This window comes from Alligator mississippiensis, chromosome 1, assembly GCF_030867095.1.
Source record: "Alligator mississippiensis isolate rAllMis1 chromosome 1, rAllMis1, whole genome shotgun sequence".
Lineage (NCBI taxonomy): Eukaryota > Metazoa > Chordata > Crocodylia > Alligatoridae > Alligator > Alligator mississippiensis.
This window is the reverse complement of record NC_081824.1, coordinates 236638022-236658009: the sequence shown is the minus strand read 5'-3', so window position 1 is coordinate 236658009 and position 19988 is coordinate 236638022. Positions and strand designations below refer to the sequence as shown.

The following is a 19988-nucleotide window of genomic DNA, read 5'->3' as shown; positions in this document are numbered from 1 at the left end:
AGTCCTGTTGTACTGCAGTACAACTTAAAATTAAAATGACTGAGCACATGAATAGATTTAAGATGCTTTGCCTCTGGCCTCTGTACTTTTTTTGGAAAAAAAAAAAAAAAAAGTAGAAAGGCTTTTTAGTTGGTCACCTATTGAAAGAGCATTTACACTGGATATAAAAAATGGCTAGTCAAATGTGTAGTTAATTTGAATGCAAAGTAGCATCTGAATTAAAAGGCTACAACATATATCAGGGCTGGGCAAAATGTGGCCTGCCAGGCCATTCTATCCAGCCCGTGGGACCCCTAAATTTATAAAAATTAACATTTATCTGCCCTGAGCTGCACGTCATGCAGCCCTCTATGGCTTGCCAAAATTCAGTAACTGGCCCTCTGCCCAAAATAACTGCCCACCCCTGGCATAAATCCTGCAAGTCATAAGCTTACCTGCAATCTTTTTTCTAGAAAATTTTTTCCTCCTTCCAAGCCATACGCATGTTCATAAGGATAGCTCCAATCTCTAATTAAGAACATAAGTGTCTACACAGGAAAAGCACAAGTAATAATGAACAGTTGATATGCTTCTAATATGGGCAAAAAACAAAAGGCAGAGAATTAAGAACCTCATGCCTGCTGCTAGCAGAAGCAGTTACTGCTGTTGGTCACCAGAGTATAGCTTCAAGTGTCACTTTTGTCATTCCACAAGGTGTTTTGATTAATTACAGCTGCAGTATTCCAGCCAGCTCTTTTCTGAACAAAAACTCTAACATAAAGACTTCAGTAGGAACAGAGGATGCTTTTACATATCCCTCTGGTTTCTCTGTCCTTTGCCAGCCAAGAGGGATGAATATAAGACTTCCTTTCATTCATTTGGAATATTAAGCCAGATCTTATGACACTCTTTCTAAAGAAGGGAAGTTAGCTGGATGGCACTAAGTTGCACATACTTGTAATACCTTGCATCCTTCATTCCTAAATAAATGCCAAGACCTAAAAAGAAGAGCCACACATGGAACAAAAAAGGATGCTTGCTATGGTAAATCTTGGAAAAGACTAAATGGTTAAAACCTCTCATTTCCAGTCTTCCTATGCCAAAACAAATAGTACTATAGAAAAACCAGTATGCAGAAAAAACAGACAAGAATACTAGAAATCTGTCTTATATTTCCTTCCCCCCCACAATGGGTAACTTTTACCAAGGCTCAGCTTGTTATAACAGTGGCTAACACCAGCACCAGTCTAAGAAATGACCCCCTTACCCAAGAATGCAGCCACAGCCCTCACATGGAACAAGCTTTCTAGCTGGCAACAGCTTTCTCTATCTTGCACATCAAGCTGTCCAAACGCAGATCTTAAAATCTGTACTGCAAGAGGCTGCCAGTCAGTCATCTTCAGTGGCAATAAGAATAGCTAACATAAGGCCTTCTAAACTGTAGAGTCTGTTACCTGCTTGGCCCAAAACAGACAAGGTCCATCAAGGCAGTGAATATGTAGCCTGCTCCGCTTATGGGCAGAACACAGATTTTGAGAGATTATCAGTGGTTCCATAAGACGATGAAACCTCAGCTCTGGTTAACTAAGTCACCAAAAGGAAAATCCAGGATTTAAGCAAAGTGCAGACTTAACAGAAGTTACATCAGTGTGGGAAACCTCCTTGTCAGGTCCCAGTCTAGGACCTAGTTCTCTGGAAACTAACGTCTTGGATTCGGTAGTCACCAAAGCTCATCAGTCCTTGCAGAACACCGCAGTTTGGCAGCGAATAAAAACCTGAGAGCTGGAAAGTTCACCACTATAAAAGCAATTGATTTACCCGCTACCACAGAAGGGAAGCTCACCAAATCTTTGTCTTCATTAAGTGAGGATAAAAATCAACCTCTTCGTGCTGGCAAAGGAAAACACCTGCAGACAATGCCAGGAGGTAGCAACCTCAGGAGGTGGCAATTCAAGTAAGTGAACACTACAGACTAAGATTCTTCATGGTGGAGCCACTCTAACCACCACTAGATTACTGCTTAAAATATAACAAGGGTTTAGGCTCACCTGGAAGGTCAGCAAGTCTGTAAAACAGCCTCCTCTGTTTGGTGACATATGTTCAGAACTACTGGAATTACATTTCTTTTAGCACTTGCCCACCTACCACAGCTCTGCCCTGCCATATGAATACATACCAAATAGCCAAAATAAGATTCCAATTTCATCCCATCTTATAATTAAATAGGAAATTAAAGTGCTTTCAGGTGCTGGATGTTTTGGCTAAATTGTCAGATTAATTGCCAGTAACCCTGGGATCCAGATGCTCTTAGTTCCCGAGTATCAGTTTGCTCCACAAAACCAAACCAGGACACCAGCATTAAATTTAATTCTAAGGGTTAAGTCTCAGTCTACCCATTCCTTTTAGCTGGGGAAGCAAGAGATGCTAGAGCTGCTGCTTTTGGTCTCACACCAGACACAGTTTTTGCAAATAAGTATCTGTGGAGATGCCAGACTGCTTTCTAAGAGGAGCCCAACTTTGGTGACAAGAGCATGTATTCATGAGTATTGTGGGGCAGGGGGAAATCTATGCTGTCTGTTACTCAGAGTACACAGTCACTAAGGATGCTGACAGGTGAACACACCCCCTCCCCAGAACTTTCCAGAAAAGAAAGCGTGTTAGTTTGACCTGGCTCTCCAACATCTATGGAGATAGTGTGCTTCAGCGGCACTTCTTTGCATTTTTATCTAAAGCCAATTCAAATCAGCTGTTAGACAAAGGTGCCACAAAGCCCTGCTGAAGCATGCCATCTCTACAGACATTGAGCAAGCTGGGTCAAACTAACATGATGCTTCTTCTGGGCATGCACTATGCTTGGCACAGGGACCCAGTGAACTTAAAGCACTGTTTTGTTTTTCCACATCTGTACGCAGCATATTTGCTATAGCAAAAATCCAACTACACTGGAAACTCAAGGAGTCCATTAAGAGGTTTCAAAGCCTGATCTTGTTATATTTGCTACTACCTTTCCAGAAAGATTCTATATTAAATTCATACCTGTGAAATAGCAAACAAAATTAGCTTGGTTTTGGAGAGGTGCGAGGCAGGAGGAAGGGAGAATCAGACTTGTAAAGGAAAAATAGCCAACTAAATAACTAACTAAATTTATCTCCAAAACATAACCTGACTTTCTACCTACTTAAACATGAATAAGACAAAGCAAGTGATTGGGAATAAGGAAAGTAATAGGTATTTCATTCATACATTACCTGAAACGGCTTTTGGTAAATTTCTTCCATAGCAAGTCGTCCATACTCTGTAAACAACTATTAAAATGAGACTGTTAAGAATAAGGCCACATATAGATCACAAAAAAATAAAGTTATTTGCATTGCCAAATGCTTCCCATTTTAAAAATCACTAAAAAATTCAAATGTCTTCCAAGTTTAATTCAGTATTACATTTTACCCTTAAGGATCAGCTTTAGGGTCATTCTAGCCCAGTATGCACCTGTTCAAGATCAGCCATTCCTCTCAACTCCTTTCATGTGGCTTAGTCCCCTGAAGAGCTCTTTCTGGGCTAACAGTATATCCTCCTGGATAACTCCACCTGACCCTGCTCTCCTACAGCTCTTGGAAGTCCCTACCCTTTTGCTTCCTAGACCTAGATAGGTACCTCTTGCCCAAACGCTCTGTGGGCAAGTTCCCACCTAGCACAACACAGAACCCTATTATGTAGAGGCACCAACTTTATTTAGATATAGGAAATTTTGATTTCTACAAGATAAAGTGTTTGTTCCACACCTAGGAGCCCTGGCTAACTAAGGTACAGACCAAAGCATTCCAAAACCAACCTACAAGATTCATATTCAACTCTCCCTTCAAAAACCCCGGGAAAGATCAGACTTTCCTCACAGGCTGAGGCAGAATTAATAGGAATAGTTCAACTTCTATAGCTTGGTGAAGGAGAGGAGAAAAAGAGGATCCCACACTGAGCTACACTGCAAGCCTTTTAGGGCTTTTAACATTTGGAGTCATTACAAAGACTCAAATGTAGTGCTCAAAATACTGAACTGCATGCTCATAGCAGCTAAGTCCACTCAAAACAAGCCACTGACTTTTGAACCAGTTCCAGTTTCAGAACAGATCTGAGATATGGACTCATGGGCCACATCCAGATGAGCGAGGCTGTGTGGTATGCGGCACCGCAGACATCTGCAGTGCCACGGGGAAGTGGGGATCAAAAAAACAGCACAAAAAAGCAGAGCAGCAGACGCGGGGGGCAGCGCACACCACTCAAACACCAGAGCCTGGCCAGCCTGAGCTGAGTTCCAACTGTTGGCCAGGCTCCAAACAGCAGGACTGCCGTTGCTGCAGCCCCAGGAGGCACCCAGGGAAGGCTGATGGGGCCAGCGGTGCTGGCTCCAGCCTTCCCTACTCCATCCAGGGTAACCCGTCATGCACCAGAGGGCACATGACACAGGGATTCCCTGGGGACTAGTAGCAGTGGTACGAGGTGTTCCACTGCTTCTTGTCCCCTGGGAAACAAATGTCCATGCTCAAGTGGATGGAGCCATGAACTACACATGGCAGTGCAACTGTGATGGTATAAGCCTGGATCACATTAACAATGTAAGCAATTTCCCAGCCAGAACCAGACAAGACCAATCTCGCTCACTGCTGCTGTGCAATCCTCCGACAGCAGTTAGGATCAGGCTGCACACACTAGAGAACAACTCACATCTCCTCAGTTCACAGGAACATTAAGCTTTCTTGTTACAGTCAGCATTTCAGCCAGTGGGCCCTCAATGTCTTTATCCCTACTAAAACAAAGGCAAACAGCTGCTCTTCTGCACTAAACTAGGCAAGGGCCTCAACCAGGATCACCACCATAAAGGACACTTCCCAAATCTTTTTCTATTGGCTGACAGGGTAGTGTTGATTTGCCTCCAGGCCTAAGGGGCAACTGGCATTAGTATGAATATATGGGGCCCTGATTTAGTCCCAGCCATAAATCTACAAGCATTTGGGACCATAAAAATCATCAAGTTCCCAAATAAAGACCGTTTCCCAAATACCAGTCCCACTTCATGGCCACAGCAGCAGCAAGGGGTATATAATGCCATTCCTTCCCTTCCTTCCTCCCCCAATCAAGCATCAGCCCCCAACTGCATGGCTTCTCCTCAGATAACTCCCACCTAATAAAGAGTCTCATCCTCATCTATTAGAGCAGGGGTGAACAATTATTTGAGCCCAAGGGCCACACAGGGAGTTTTCATGAGCTGTTGCAGGCTGGACCCCCTCCCTCCCCCTTCCCCCTACAACAACTCACTAAAGCTTCTCATGGGGCTTTGGGCGGACAGGAAGCAGTATTCGGAAGCAGGACAGCAGGCAAAGCCAGGATCACAGGGCTGGGTTGCAGGGCTGTAACAACTCTGGGCCTGGGCTGGAGCTGGAGTTCAGGCCAAGCCACAATATGATTCCTGCACTCCCTGTCTTGCTCTAGGGGGAAAGAGGGAGGAGGGGGAAATGGAAGTGTACATGGGGGAGCAGCGGGGGAGGCCTGCCTGGGCACTAGGCCCCAGGATCCAGCTGGGGGCAGGGGAAGGGAAGGACATATGCAGTAGAGCTCACCTGGGTAGTGCCTTCTGCAGCTGCCCCAATGGCAATCGACATAGGGCTGAGTCCTGCCCAAGGCAGACCTCACCATGTTCCCACCTGCCAGCCTGGCCCTGGCCCCCCAGTGTGCAGCCCCACATGCTGGGCAGGAGCTACCAGGCTGAAGCTTTCCCCCTCCCCCACTTACAGATAAGCAACAGAGCAAATCTTCTGTTGTAAAGACCTCAGAAAGACTGCCACAGGTCAGAACGTTTTTAACATTATGAATTCCCATTTGACATCTGTGTTTATCTTGTGAATTACATCTACACATGTAAGAGCGCAAACATCCTTGACAAGCTCTCCAGGCACCCCAGTGATTCTCAACCAGGGTGTCATAGTATCCTACTTTAACCTTTTGCCAGCACAGGATGCCACCCTAGAAAGAAACTGGTTGCAAGACATAAGCTTTCGTATGCCACAGACAACTTCTGTATCCTTCTAAGAACTGACCTGTTATTTTGCTCAGTCAGTATCTGAATATTCAAACAGTAAGGCAGATGTATTGTGCTCTAGCTGTGGAATGCAGCTGAAGCTAACATATTTCTGCTCTCAAGGTTGGCAAGCACCACCTTTTGCAATGCTGGGTAGGGTGGGGTGCTTTGAATCAGAGAATATGTAAATTTATTTCAAGTTGTGGCAGGCCCAATAGTCTAAGCAGCCAGGAAACCAGGCATGTTTAAAACAACTTTGCATAAGCTGGCTTTTGCATTATGTTAAACAGAGTCAGGGCTCTTGTGCAAGGCTCTCAAAACTCAAGCCCAGCAGTCTCTAGCCAGTCCCACATCACATCATATGGAGAGAGAGAGAGAGAGAGAGGGGGGGGGGGGGGGGAAAAGCACACTTCAAAAAGTATTCAGGGTTTTTTTTCCTCCAACAATATTGATAACCTCACTTACTCCTTTCACCTCATACCCCCCAACCTCCAGTATTCCACTTTTGGGAAAGGGGGATGGGATTACCCACCACCTTCTTCACCACCGCTGGAAAAAAAGTGTGCATTTCCTTTAAAGCATCATTTAATAAATGATAAAAAAAATGCTTCCCCCACCCCTGCAAACAGAAAATCATCATCTGTCTTAAGATTTTTGTAAACTAGAAAAGTTGCAGAACTTCATCTCTACCAATTTAGTTAAAGTGCTAAAACTGCTGACAGTTCCATTTGTATAAAAACCATCTTTAAAAAAAAAAAAATTACACCTGCATGCACAGTTGGGCTTGGACAAGTATTCTGTAACAATCACACCCCAATTTACAGTTATGCTGGTACTATTTCAAGCGCAGACTGGGCCAAATCAATAGAACTTGTGCCCAGCTACTTCACAAGCTGAAAGATCTTTCTGTGGTCAGTTTTGAAACCTCCTGCTAGAAGTTACTGGCAGAGCTGCTTATGATCTGGGTGTGCAGTGCCACATCTTAGCCACTGAGGAGTTCCCTCCCAGAGGAATGATAAGACTTGTGTATAGTACTACACTTACCTGCTTTGTTTTACATAGTTCTTTAACCAGTTTCAAGCAAAACAATAACACTTCCAAGTTGTAAACACATCATGGATTAGTGTACATTTCAGTAGTTTTCCTAAATTTAGTGCATTGAAATTGAACAAAAATAAGTAACTGAAACTGCAGCAAAGAGCACTTCAATTAAAGCAGTTTTGATGGTTCAGTATACATTTACCTGCAAATGCTGAAGATCATCTTCTTGAATGTTCTGGGACAAGTTGTATACCTGTAGGAGATATTGTAGTTCCAAAATTTTTTTTAGAACATGACATTTATACTACGGATTTAGCTTCTATTAGAGAACTCGAACATTGCAACACCAGTGGCAGAGTCTAGCTATGTAATCTCTTTAGGTCAGGGGAACATTCAGGTGAAAAGGTACTGTGCCATTTGCTGCATCAACACTGGCACGGACAAGAACTGCTGCTAAATGCAACTCGCTTCCTAATACTATTTTGTAAGTTCTCTCCAGAATGAGTCAAAAAAGAGTTTAGGACAAAACTCTGCTGAACACCTCTCCACAGCCAAGTGAGGGGCACTTTTAACACTAAGACTGGAACCAACCTCACCTCCCCACCTTCAAAATTCAGACTATTTGAGGCAGGACTAGGCAATGCACAGGCTTTCCTGGCAGCATAACCTCAGATGGAAACCCACTGAAATGGGCCAATTCTTTGCTATAACTCAAGATCTTACAAATAGATCTTTGTTCCTTTGCTTGCAAGTACTGCAAACTCAGCAGTCCAACCAAATTTACAGTATAGCCTTTCCTTGGCTTGGTAGTTGGTGCCAAAATCCTGAATGGCAAGAACTCAAAACAGCACAGGTGATCTCTGGCTAGAGTCAAACTCTCAGGCACCAGGAATTACAGGGGAAAAGGACAGGTCATAACAGACTAAAAGCTTCTCTTAAGCTGGTATTGTGATGATTTGGCACTTATTAGTAGAACCAGCAGATGGTCACCATTAAGAGAGAAACAAAAATCAGATTACCTGAAAGTTTGTGACAAGATTACTCTACCATAAGGAAAACTTACATTATTTCAAGCAGAGTAAACAGTAAGCAGTCAAAGCTTCACTGAGGGCACAAGCATAATCATGCCTCTTACTCACTATTTTTGAGAGCTAGATTTCAAATGAGTTTAAACAACATCAGCTTGAAAAAAAAACAACAAAAAACTCTTTTACTCTTTAATGTAAAAAAGAGACAATGGGCACAAACAGGTATTCATTTCTAGGGGTGGAAATTTCTATTGCTAGAACTATTTCTAGGAGAGGGAGCAGCATGGGCATTCCAGCCTGCTCCAGACTAAAGTGATGTCAGTTTGGGGAAGGTGCAAGGAGCAGTGGCTACTCCACTCTAGCCAGTCCCTGGGGGAGTTGAAGCACCAGGGAAACTCCCCATGCCTTCCTCAGACTGGGGATACCCCAACCTGGGGATGCACTGGGATGGAGACCAGGAGGACACAGAAGTGAGGCAATGCTCCCCAGACTAAGGGGACTCTGGTCTAGGGAATATAAGCAAGGAGAGGAAGGAGGCTGCTCCTTCCCACCCCTCCCGGTCTCTGAGAGAAGGAACAACAGGACAATGCTCCCCATGCCTTCTCTAAACCAGGGTGTCCCAGGTCTTGGGAAGATCTGAGGGGGCAGCAACAGTTCAACTCCTCCATAGCTGGGAAGAGTCCAGCTGAAGAGAAATGTTGCCCGCCCCCACCCTCCCTTGCCCAGACCAGAGTCCCCTAGTCTGTGTAAGGCACAGGAGAAGCCACTGCTTGACTCCTCCCAATCACAGAGGCTGCAAGCATACAGCTGTTCAATTCTAGTGAGAGAAGACAAAACAAAATGAAAGCTAACTACACTTCACAGGGATCAGCCTGGAAGATCTTTCTCCTGGAGGAAACATGCTTTTTTAGGGAACAACTGCACAAACACCTGTATGCTGGTAATTTCTACCAAGGTAACAAGAGATTCTTCTAGCAGAAACACAACTGATGGGCAATGGTTATAATGGCAGTTTTCCTCATGACAGTAATGGTTAGTTGAGCAGACTCGAAGTATTTTTCTGAATATACAACTATTTCCAGTCAGAATGCAGAGTTCTTCCTCCCTATAGAACACACATGCATATGCAAACAGGCCTATATTTTCCAACTTAGACAGGGGGGAGGGGGGCACTTTGAAAGTTTAGGCTACAATCTAAAAGAAGTTTTTTCTTGGGCATACTGTAAACAATCTAACAACAAGATTAACTGCACAAGTGCTGATCCAGTTAAGAGACCACAAGCCTCGATTATAGGCAGGGAGAGCTATAAGATTTCTGCCATGCATCTAAATGGAGGTACTACTATATCATACTTTGTCTCTCTCTCTCCCACCCCACCCCCCTTTATTTTATTTTTTTTAAGTCAGTCAGCAGTGAGGCTAACACTGGACACAATATAGGAATCTCACTTCCAAAGAGGTCCATGTTTTCACCTACAACAAGTCATTGAAATCAAAGGAGTATTTTAAAAACAAAGCCCAACTTTTGCAGTGTTAAAAGAGATGCACTGAAGAAGCAATCTAAAACCAGAGATTGTGCTGCCACTATTGTCAGCTATGTCACTGTGTCAGCACAGCTGGTCTCACCTGGACAGAACTCGTCATGGTGCTCAGAGCGAATACCGTTGCACAGTCTTTGATAGTGGATTGGCTATCAAAGGCACCTTGGGTATCCATGAGTAGTACAGCAACCTAAAGATTTTTGAAAAGTAGCAATAGTTAACTGATGTATGTTTTTACCTCCTGGTTGTTGGTCAGACCCAGTCCCAATAATGACACACACTGCCCCTCTGGAGGCTCAATAAAGCAAGCAGACAGTCTCAGCCCAACTCCCAGGGAAAAGGTGTCCAACAACTCAGGAACCAGTCCTAAAAGGTCACATCCTCTGGCATTCTGCAGAGGCCAAGAATCAACTACAGCATTATCCTCTCCCCCCCAAACAGCTTCCCTTGGTCCAGGCTGAGGCACTCTAACAAGGCAGAACACCTGACTTCAGCCTGCAATTTCAGGGCTCCAGCACTACCAATCCTGCACTACTGATTAGGACTACATATGAAAAGGAAAGGTTTATGGCATAAATTATTTATAAGTCTTATACTCATAGTTGAACACCTACCAGCTCTGCTGTGTGCGCAATTCTTAAGCTATTCAGTACATCAGTAAAAAGGCTGCACAAAGCTGAATGGCCATGTCTCTTTTCCATTAGAAGTGGCCAATTTAGGAAGCAATCAAGTTGTACAAGAACCTATCAACTTCATATATATTTTAAGCTTGGCCTCTTGGCATTTATGGTCATATGTACAATTCACTGGAATGTGAATTACTACACCATGTTCAAAATTCTTTAAAAATTAACTCATTCTCATTAAAAAAAAAAAATCTTGCTAGTATGTTCAGCTTTGAAGTACATTGTGGTAGAATTTTTGGGACTAGAAACTGGAACTAGAATTTTTTTATTTTGTCTCATGACTGAATAGAAAAGGTATATCTATACAAATAAAAATGTAATTGCTGAATTCACAACAAGCATTACAACTAAATTCATAAGAGCTATAAAGCAGAAATCCCACTTAAGCCACATAAATTTACCTTTGTCCCATTAGGCTTGTCAATTATAAACACTTCACTCCAGATCTGAATGCCTGTAGTTTCTCTTTCACAGCCACCTCTCCATGTAAACCCAGTCAGTGGCTCATTGCTTCCACCTATCCAACATGCAGAGTTCTGTGAAGCAAGAGGCACAAGCTAATTCAATACCAGAGAGATCTTCTAGAATGATACTTCAATAGACTTTCATATACTTTTCTAGTTTTCTTTTAGGGAAAAAGATGTCAAATGGTACAAAAAGCATAAAACATGAGGCTGTTGCAGCTGTATCAGAGGTTTGACAACTGCATGCACAAGCTTTTTGTCCCCTATGAGGCTCAGGCATTCTTCACTGCGGCCTTTTAGAAATCTGGCTAGTAAGGCTGCACATTTATACCTCTCAAAGTACCAAGTTGTTCATGCACATTGTGTGTGGGAAGAGGGGGAGGAAGAACAGGAGACTAACTGTGGTACATAAAGTAATTTTCTAGAAGAGATAGATCAGGGGTCAGCAACATTTTTGGCTGGAGTGCCAAAAACACCTCAGCCCTGACCTACACCTCAACTTAGTGCATCAGGGGTAGACCATGGGTGAGTTGCAAGAGACCCAATCCCCATAGTTGGCAACAGCTACATGTGGTCCTCCAGGCAGACAGTGGGGGAGGGGCTGGGGTTATGCAGTCCCAACCCCTTTTCTGCCATGTACCCCAAGGCGCATGTGAAGTCACCACCTGCACAAAGCCGGTACTAGTGCTCTGGAGCCTGGTGCAGCTGTTTGCAGCCTGCCCACCACCTGCTGCAGCTGCCCAGAGCCCAGGATGGCTATGGTGTGCTGAGCAAAATGCCCTCACATGACCCTGACATAGATGGTAAAACTCAGTTAAAGTAGTAAATCATAAAGATACAAGTGCACCACACAAACTTAGCCAAGGCATTGGTTTAAGGATTAAGAGAGAGTTCATTGGCATAAGAACAGCAGCACACATTTTTGACTGCTCAAACAAAAACAAAACAAACATGCTTCTACAAACACTGGTGTAATGAGGGCAAACAGGATACCAATCTAAAAACTCAGAAGAGAAGTAGTATTCATTCCACTTAAGCTGAACTAATATTAAGAACAATAGAACTGAGGACTCTCAGAACAAGTCTGTCAACATCCTCCTGGCTGCAACCACAACCTGCAAGGTCCATGAGACAGAAATTGCCATTCCAAGTAACAGAAGTAGCTTGAATCAAGCAAGCTGGATAAAAGGCACTCAACTGCTTGGTTGCAGTATTCTCCATTTCCAACACTGCATCAGGTTCCAAAGCACTGTAACCAAAAAATCCTGCACCAGTAGTATACAGATAGCCTTGCAGTACAACTCTGCTCAACATCCAGAGTATTCTTGTTGAGGCTAGAATAAAGAGTTATTTCTCTGGACTTCAGCCAGGTGACAAGATCTCTGATGTGGCAACTGTAAACAGTTCAAATCATCCACCAGCTTCTCAAAGTAGGAGACTGACATGCAGGGGGGGAGGGGGCGGAGGAGGAGGAGCTGCAATGCATAGGACTCCTGTTAATAATACTAAATGCACGCAGCCCTTTGCCTCCTGCACTGGGACTTTGGTTTTCAGGCAATACTGAACAGAAGACTGTCACCAGTATGTCTTTTCTTCTGCAAATGAATATAATATTTGAAGATAATACAAGTGCAGAACAGTTTTGCTCAGGATTGGACTCTGACATGGTAGATTAGACAAAATGGTATGCATAAAGTCTGTAAAATGACTTGTGGCTAGGCTATGGCACATCCTTAGTATTCACCATGCCAAATTAAATTGTTACTCCATCTAACAGATCTGCATCCAGCAACTGATTCTGAAGAGGAAATAAGTGCCCTGGTGCATTTAACCAAACTAAGGAAGGCGGCCTTCATAACTGGATCTTAACAAAGTTGTTTTACTTGTAGCGCCAAGGTTATTCATTTGCTATGAAATGCTGGCCCCTTTGAAGTCACTGCCAAAAACCCATTAACCTTAATCTACATATATAAATCACACCCCCATGCCACCAAGACCCCCTAAGCTTGGCAAGGAATTGTTATTACAGTAGTTTCATTTATACATGAGTGATAAGAGCCCTAGCTGACTACTGACCAGTAAGCACAGATGTAAAGTTCTTGAACACAGGGGCAGTCAACATGTCAATCCTTAAAAGCAAATTTGTTTACTGGTAACAATCTTCGGGAAGACTAAAAAATCCACACACAAAAAATATATCCAGTTGCTCTTAAACCACCATTTTAAAAACTATACTACATTATTCCCTTTACTGACCTCCATTTATAAAGCTTTTTTTTTTTTTTTGTTATGGCTACATAGTAAGTTTCTGTAATGTTGTATATTCATTTCCCTACATCATATTACTTGTGTATGTCATCATGCTTATTTCAAGCCCAAAACATTGCTCCAATTCACATTCATAAAGATATGCCCAAGGTTCAACCATTGTTCCCATTATTTTGTGGTGGAAGGAGGCCCTAGCATGATCCAACTCTAGTAGGCAGAGAGACTCAGGGCACATATGTAGAGCAAGTCAGCAACATGTAAAAAGTTAGTAGTTTCTCTGCACAGCACTAGTTTAAAGTGTGGTACTCATTTTGGCAGAAGGATACTTTGACAGACTGCTAATATATGTAGTACTGACCAAATCACTGAGCAGCTAAATTTGCATTTTTATTTGATCCAGAAAAAAAAAGCAAAGCAAAATCTGAAAAGAGTTGCACAACTTGCAGGCCCATATTTACCCTACTGCAATCTTGGTGCATTTCTTGCAATCATTTGCAGAGCATAACATTGCTAGCTGGACCAGTGGGGCAACATTATTTGCCTTCCCAAATGAAGAAGTACTTGTAGCCCATGCTATGGGGCATTTCTCCTGTTTTTGTATAAGAGCTAGGGATTGCATCTTATCCTCTTTGGGCCAAAAGTATCATGGATGAGGCTTCTGCCAGAGAGCTAGTGTAAGTTTTCTGATCACAAGCCCTGGTTCTCATGGGGCACTTCAACCACTCTGACATCTTCTGGGAGGGCAATACTTCAGTATACAGGCAGCCCAGGAAGCTTTTGGAGGATGTCAGGGACAACTTCCCCATGCAAGTGCTGGAGCAGCCAACTGAAGTTGTGCTCTTTTTGACCTGTTGCTCAAACAGGGAAGAATTGGTGGGGAATGTAGTAGATGGCAACTTGGGCAGCAGCGATCTCAAAATGACCGAGTTCAGGATCCATAGGAAAAAGGAAGAGCAATAAAGTAAGGACACCAGACTTCAGAAAAGCAGACTTTGACATGCTCAGGGAACTCATGGGCAGGATCCCCTGGGAAGCCAGTCTGAGGGGAAGAGGAGTCCAGGAGAGTTGGCTGTACTTTAAAGAAGACTTACTGAGAGTGCAGGAACAAACCACCCCAACGTGTAGGAAGACTACCAAGTATGGCAGAATATTAGCTTATCAGAGAACTCTTCAGTGAGTTACAACACAAAGGAAACTTATAAGAAGTCGAAACCTACACAAACAACTAGGGAGGAATGAGCATTGCTCAGGCATGCAGGGATGAAGTCAGAAAGGCCAAAGTGCAATTGAAGTTGCAGCTAGCAAGGGATGTGAAAGGTAATAAGGGTTTCTACAAGTATGTCAGCAACAAGAGGAGGATCAGGGAAAATGTGAGTCCTTTACTAAATGGGGGAGGCAACCTAGTGACAAAGGATGCAGAAAAGGCTGAAGTACTCACAATGCCTTTTTCACATGAATCTTCACAAGCAAGGTCAGCTCCAAGACTACTGCACTAGGCAGCAGTTTGGGGAAGAGGTGAGCAGCCAGTGGCAAAAGAACAGGTTACGGACTATTTAGAGAAGCTGGACCTGTAAAAGTCCGTAGGGCGAGATGGGATGCTCCTGAGGGTGCAGAGGGAGTTGACTGATGATACTGAAGAACCACTGGCCATCATCTTTGAAAACTCATGGCAACTAGGCAAGGTCCTGGATGACTGGAAAAAGGGCAAACAGTAGCCATCTTTAAAGGTAAGGAGGATCCAGGGAATGATAAACCAGCCAGCCTCACCTCAGTCACTGGAAGGGTCATGGAACAGGTCCTCAAGGAATCCATTTCTAAGCACTTGGTGGAGAAGGTGTTTAGGAACAGTTAGCATGGAATTACTAAGGGAAAGTCATGCCTGACCAACCCAATTACCTTGTGACAGGATGACTGGCTCTGTGGATGTGGGGAGAGCAGTAGATGTAATATACCTTGGCTTTAGCAAGGCTTTTGATACCATCTCCCACATTATTGTAAATAAGCTAAGGAAGTACAGGTTGCATGAATGGACTGTAAGGTAGATAGAAAAACTGGCTGGAGCATCAGGCTCAGAGGATAGTAGTCAATGGCTCAATGTTTAGTTGGCAGCTGGTATCAAGTGGAATGCCCCAGAGGTCAATCCTGGGGCCAGTTTTGTTCCAGGTCTTCATCAACAACCTGGAAGATGGGATGGAGTGCACCCTCACCAAGTTTGCAGATGACACCAAGCTGGGGGGAGAAGTAGATATGCAGGAGGGTAGGTTTAGAGAGAGACTTCAACAGATTGCAAGATTGGACCAAAAGAAATCTCATGGAGTTCAATACGGACAAGTGCAGTCCTGCACTTAGGATGGAACAATCCCATGCTGGGGGACCAACTGGCTAAGCAACAGCTATGCAGAAAAGTACCTGGAGGGTACAGTAGACAGCAAGCCAAATGAGCCACCCACATGCCCTTGCTACTTAGAAGGTTAATAGCATGCTGAGCTGCATTGCCAGCAGATCAAGGGAAATAATTATTCCCCTCTACTCAGCATTGGAGAGGCCACGTCTGGAGTACCGTGTTCAGTTTTGCACCCCCTGCTACAGAAAGGATATGGACAAATTAGAGTCCAGTGAAGGGCAGTGAAAGTGGTTAGGGGGCTGGGGAATATGACTGAGGAAACTGGGTTTATTTAATCTAGAAAAAGAGAAGACAGAGGAGATTTAGTAATAACAGTCTTCAGCTGTACTGTTCTCAGTGGTGGCAGATGACAAAACAAGAAGCAATGGTCTCAAGTCGCAGCAAACCATGTTTAGGAAGAATTATCTCATTAGGAGGGTAGTAAAGCACTGGAACAGGTTACCCAGAGAGGCTGTGGAATCTCTATCCCTGGAGCTTTTTAAGACCTGACTAAACAAAGCCTTGGCTGGGATGATCTAGTTGGGGATGGCCCTGCTTTGAGCAGGTGGTTGGACTAGATGACCTCTCAAGGCCCCTTCCAACCCTAATTTTTTTTTTTTTTAATCCTACAATCACAGAAAAAACTGAAATTAAACAAAATACTGATCAATTTTACTCCTGTAATTCCTAACTCTGGGGAACAACGGAATGATAAAGAATTAAATAACTTTACAAGGAACAACAGGAGACAGCACCCATACTACAGTGAGCAAAATAAAAAGCCAATCCAAATATTTGTTTGCACAGTCCCCACATCACCATCCTCACAGCCCAAAGCTTCATAGGGTGGGCTGAAAGGTAATTCTGTCCTCTTCCTAGCACCTACAAAAAGGCACAATTTACACCATACATCATATCTTGTTAGTCAATGGCTTTAAGTCCAGAAGAGGAGGGGGTCCAGCAACAACTTCATTGTTCACTGGAGTTCTTCAGTAAGCCTATTTTAGAAGAGTACACCTGTCTGTGTCCAGCAGGTTTGTTTTTGTTTTAATTTGGGTGGGTTGGTTGGTTTGGGGGGAAGGGGTAGAAGAAGAGAAAGAGGGGGCTATCACGGATAAAAAAATGCTACATATTGGTCTTAAAAGCATGAGACCCATCAGACAATAAAATGTGAAGATACTATCATACCACTGTTTGCTTGGTCAAAACCTTGAACGTCAATTTGCTCACTCTTCTCAAACTTCTACAGCACGGCCATCATGTGCAATGCAATGTTAGAACCACTCCGTCACTTCTCTTCCCCATGCCACTACTGGGTTAGATTATGATAAATTACCTGAATGTCTTTTGGAATGGAAGATCAATATTGCAAGGGCAATTAGGTCAATATTCCTGGAGTATGAAGATGGAGAGGGGTGTGCATGCTGTATTACACACCGCACCCCGCGCCACCCCTCTTACTTTCAAGGGGATAAGTTACACAAATTTTCCTTTTGGAGGAAAGATCCTCAGCTACTCACCCTGTTGTACATGTATCTAAGCATGAAGTCCAGTAAGAAGGATTTCCCTTTGCGGAAAGCTCCTGCTACAGATACAACTACTATATTAAGATCTTTTATGTGTTCCTGAAGCAAAATGTTTTCCAGTGCCTCTTCATCTAGTTCAAAGTTGTGATCATCTTCATGAGCAAGAACAATTTGTATTGGTCGTGGCTTCTTCAAATCCACTTCATCATCTGAATCAACCACGGCATCAGAGTCAACTAGGTCATCGTCCTCCTCAAAATGCTTACCTGGAAATTAACATTACAAAACAAAAGTGAGTCCACTGATGAGTAATATGAAACTGCATCGGCAGAACTGAAGATTGTTTACATCAGGGGTAGGCAACCCCAGCCATGGGTGCCAGAGTGGCCTGCAAAGGCATTTTCCTTGGTACGTGCACCTCAGAGTACATGGCAAGGAGGGGGCTGGGGCTGCACTGCCACAGCAAGGATTGGGCTCCTCGTGGCTCCCCTGCCATCCCAACATCTTACAAGTTAAGGTTGAGAGTGTTTTCGGCAGTCTACCCAAAAATGTTGCCCTGGTTTACATACTTTTTCCATTACAAGCTTTAGTGAAGCACCTACCAAGAAACTATCATATCACTATAAATGAGTCTGCAGGTACTTTACGTCATTATGGGCCACTTATAAAAATAAAAAAAAAGTTTTGTACCATATGGATATCACCCCTGGTAACGTAAGTCTTCTACACTTTTCTGTGTCCTATTCCATAAGCACTGACCATAACATTACAGAGCATAACCCCATCTCACCTGAGCATTCTTAAAGAAATACATGTACCCAGATCTTTCCAGCATTAAACATTAGTGTCCTTAAGAAATACAGCTTCTATTGATGGCCTTTCCTCTCTCCTTATTAAGAAAAAAAAGTTAAAATTAACTTTGAAATTAACTAGTGTGACAAAGACAAACCTGCCATTTTTAAAACAATATTTTTCTATATTTATGGACAGATGGGACAGTCCAACTTTGACAGATTTGTTTGCTAAAAGTAGAGACCTGAATGTTATCTAGTATGGTTTCCAGGGCTGCACTGCAATGAAACCCTGTGTTTCATTTTATATATTTTTCTTTCCAATCCCCACACACTATTCATTTTCATCCTCAAGTGCATTGGAAAATTTGGCAAACAAGCAGTGTATTTGAAGTGCCAAGAAACTACCTTGTTAATACTTAGCTAAGTATTGGACATCTCAGAGCTAGAAGCGCTCTCACAGAATAGAAGTTGGATTGCTACAGATGTTTATAGATATATCCTAAAGCTATCAGATATGTAAGCAAAAGCCAAGCAGGAATCAAAATGATGAAGTGATTTCAAAGCCACTGTGGGATAGGGGAGATGGAAAAAAAATGTAAGCACCTTGAGTGAAGGATTAATATATACAGTTTATGAAAGGAAGGAGGTCTTTGGAAATAAAAAATACCCAATAGCTCAAAAACAGTTTTCTAATGTGCATGTTGTCTGGCCTACTACAAGATAAAAAGGAATATATACACATACATACATTCTGAAACAAAAATTCTACAAATATTACTAACAGCAGCCAAATCTAGCACATAAAAAAAAAACAAAACAAAACACAACTTAAGACTCAACATTCCATTCTACAACAATAAGGGGTAGGGGAAAAAAGCCACAACCCATGTCAGTCTCAAGCTATCATTTCCAATTCAAATTCTTCAGCAAGTAAAGAATGTCAGACCAAACAATCTTGTATGCAAAGGCACCCCAAGCATGGAACACATGCAATTAATGCAGATGCATAAACTGTGGAGCAAATTGCTCTGCAGTAGGATAATACCAGGCTTAGCCCAAGTCAGAAGCAAACTGAGCAAGGAAGCAAATTAGGCCAGGACTACTCCTGTCCTGCCCTGCCCCCTAAAGCAACTACAGGGAACTCCAGGCTCCAGCCGCAGCTGCCCAGATGCCAGCCCTGCTCTCTAAAAGGCTGCCCTGTATGTTGGTCCCCAGCCACATGTTTTTGGGGCCCCAAGTAGTCTGCAGCCTGCTGACACAGGCCTCAAGGATGCTGTCCCAGGAGCCTGTCCCCAGCATGTCATGGACACTCCTCACCATTCCCTTGCAGGCACAATGCCATGGCTGCCGAGGTGCTCACTGACAGCCTCCTCCTCCATCCCCTGCAGTAAGGCACCTGGGCAGCCACCCAAAGACCCCTGGCCCACAGTGCAACCAAAAGAACACACCACACACACATTACAGACAGTTTGTAGAAAATCAACTTTTATTTCCCTCCACAACACAAGACAGCTCCCCTCCCCCACAACCCCAATGTGCACCAATGGAGCACCCTTAACCCTATGAAACCATTTACTGCCTATTGACAGGGTTGGGGGAGAACAGTGGGGGAGAGGTACCTATGACATACAGTCTTGAGGGAAGCTCCCAGCACCCTAAACTCTTCCAAAACCACCTTGGGTCTGGATGCTGCCACAGCAACGCTGGTGGGCCAGAGGTTGGCACAGGGGCAAAGGTGGGTGATGTCCAGCCTGCTCAGCCCACTCCCTTTCCTCCTCCACAGGGCCCGGGCCAACATGGGGAGCCAGTCCCCGATTGGGAAGTGCCTGTGGTGGGGCCACATGGAGGTGGGATAAATGGCAGATGAAGCGAGAGGCCTGGGCACCAGGGTGGCCAGGATCGGGAACAAGGGCTAGGGACCCTGCCCAGTGCAGATGGTGCTGCACCTCCTGCTACACCCACTGGCAAGCCCAAAGCAAGCCTACAAAACTAAGGAAGTGATACTCCCACTGTACTCTGCACTGGTGAGACTGCAGCTGGAGTACTGCATCCAGTTCTGGGTACCACACTTCAATAAGGATGTGGAAGAAACTTGAGGGTCCAGAGAAGAGCCAACCATATGATCAGGAAATTGCAAGACAAGCTATATAAGGAGAGGCTGAGGGAGTTGGGCTTCAGCCTACAGAAGAAGCCTGAGAGGGGACTTGG

At 43.8% G+C, this 19988-nt stretch overlaps 1 protein-coding gene across 3 annotated transcripts in view; it reads right to left on the bottom strand.

The window, feature by feature from the left end:
• The window catches only part of ATL2 (atlastin GTPase 2), a 64842-nt gene that overhangs the window by 11749 nt on the left and 33105 nt on the right, over positions 1-19988 (bottom strand). For 2 of the 3 annotated variants that reach the window (XM_019480104.2, XM_014598184.3), the window contains exons 2-7: positions 16981-17252; positions 10747-10881; positions 9745-9849; positions 7293-7343; positions 3228-3284; positions 435-527 (exon numbers count right to left, since the gene is read on the bottom strand). In XM_019480104.2, the coding sequence (XP_019335649.1) occupies positions 435-527; positions 3228-3284; positions 7293-7343; positions 9745-9849; positions 10747-10881; positions 16981-17252 (713 nt within the window). The remainder of the gene's footprint in view (positions 1-434; positions 528-3227; positions 3285-7292; positions 7344-9744; positions 9850-10746; positions 10882-16980; positions 17253-19988) is intronic. The other variant, XM_059720312.1, reaches the window with a different exon arrangement.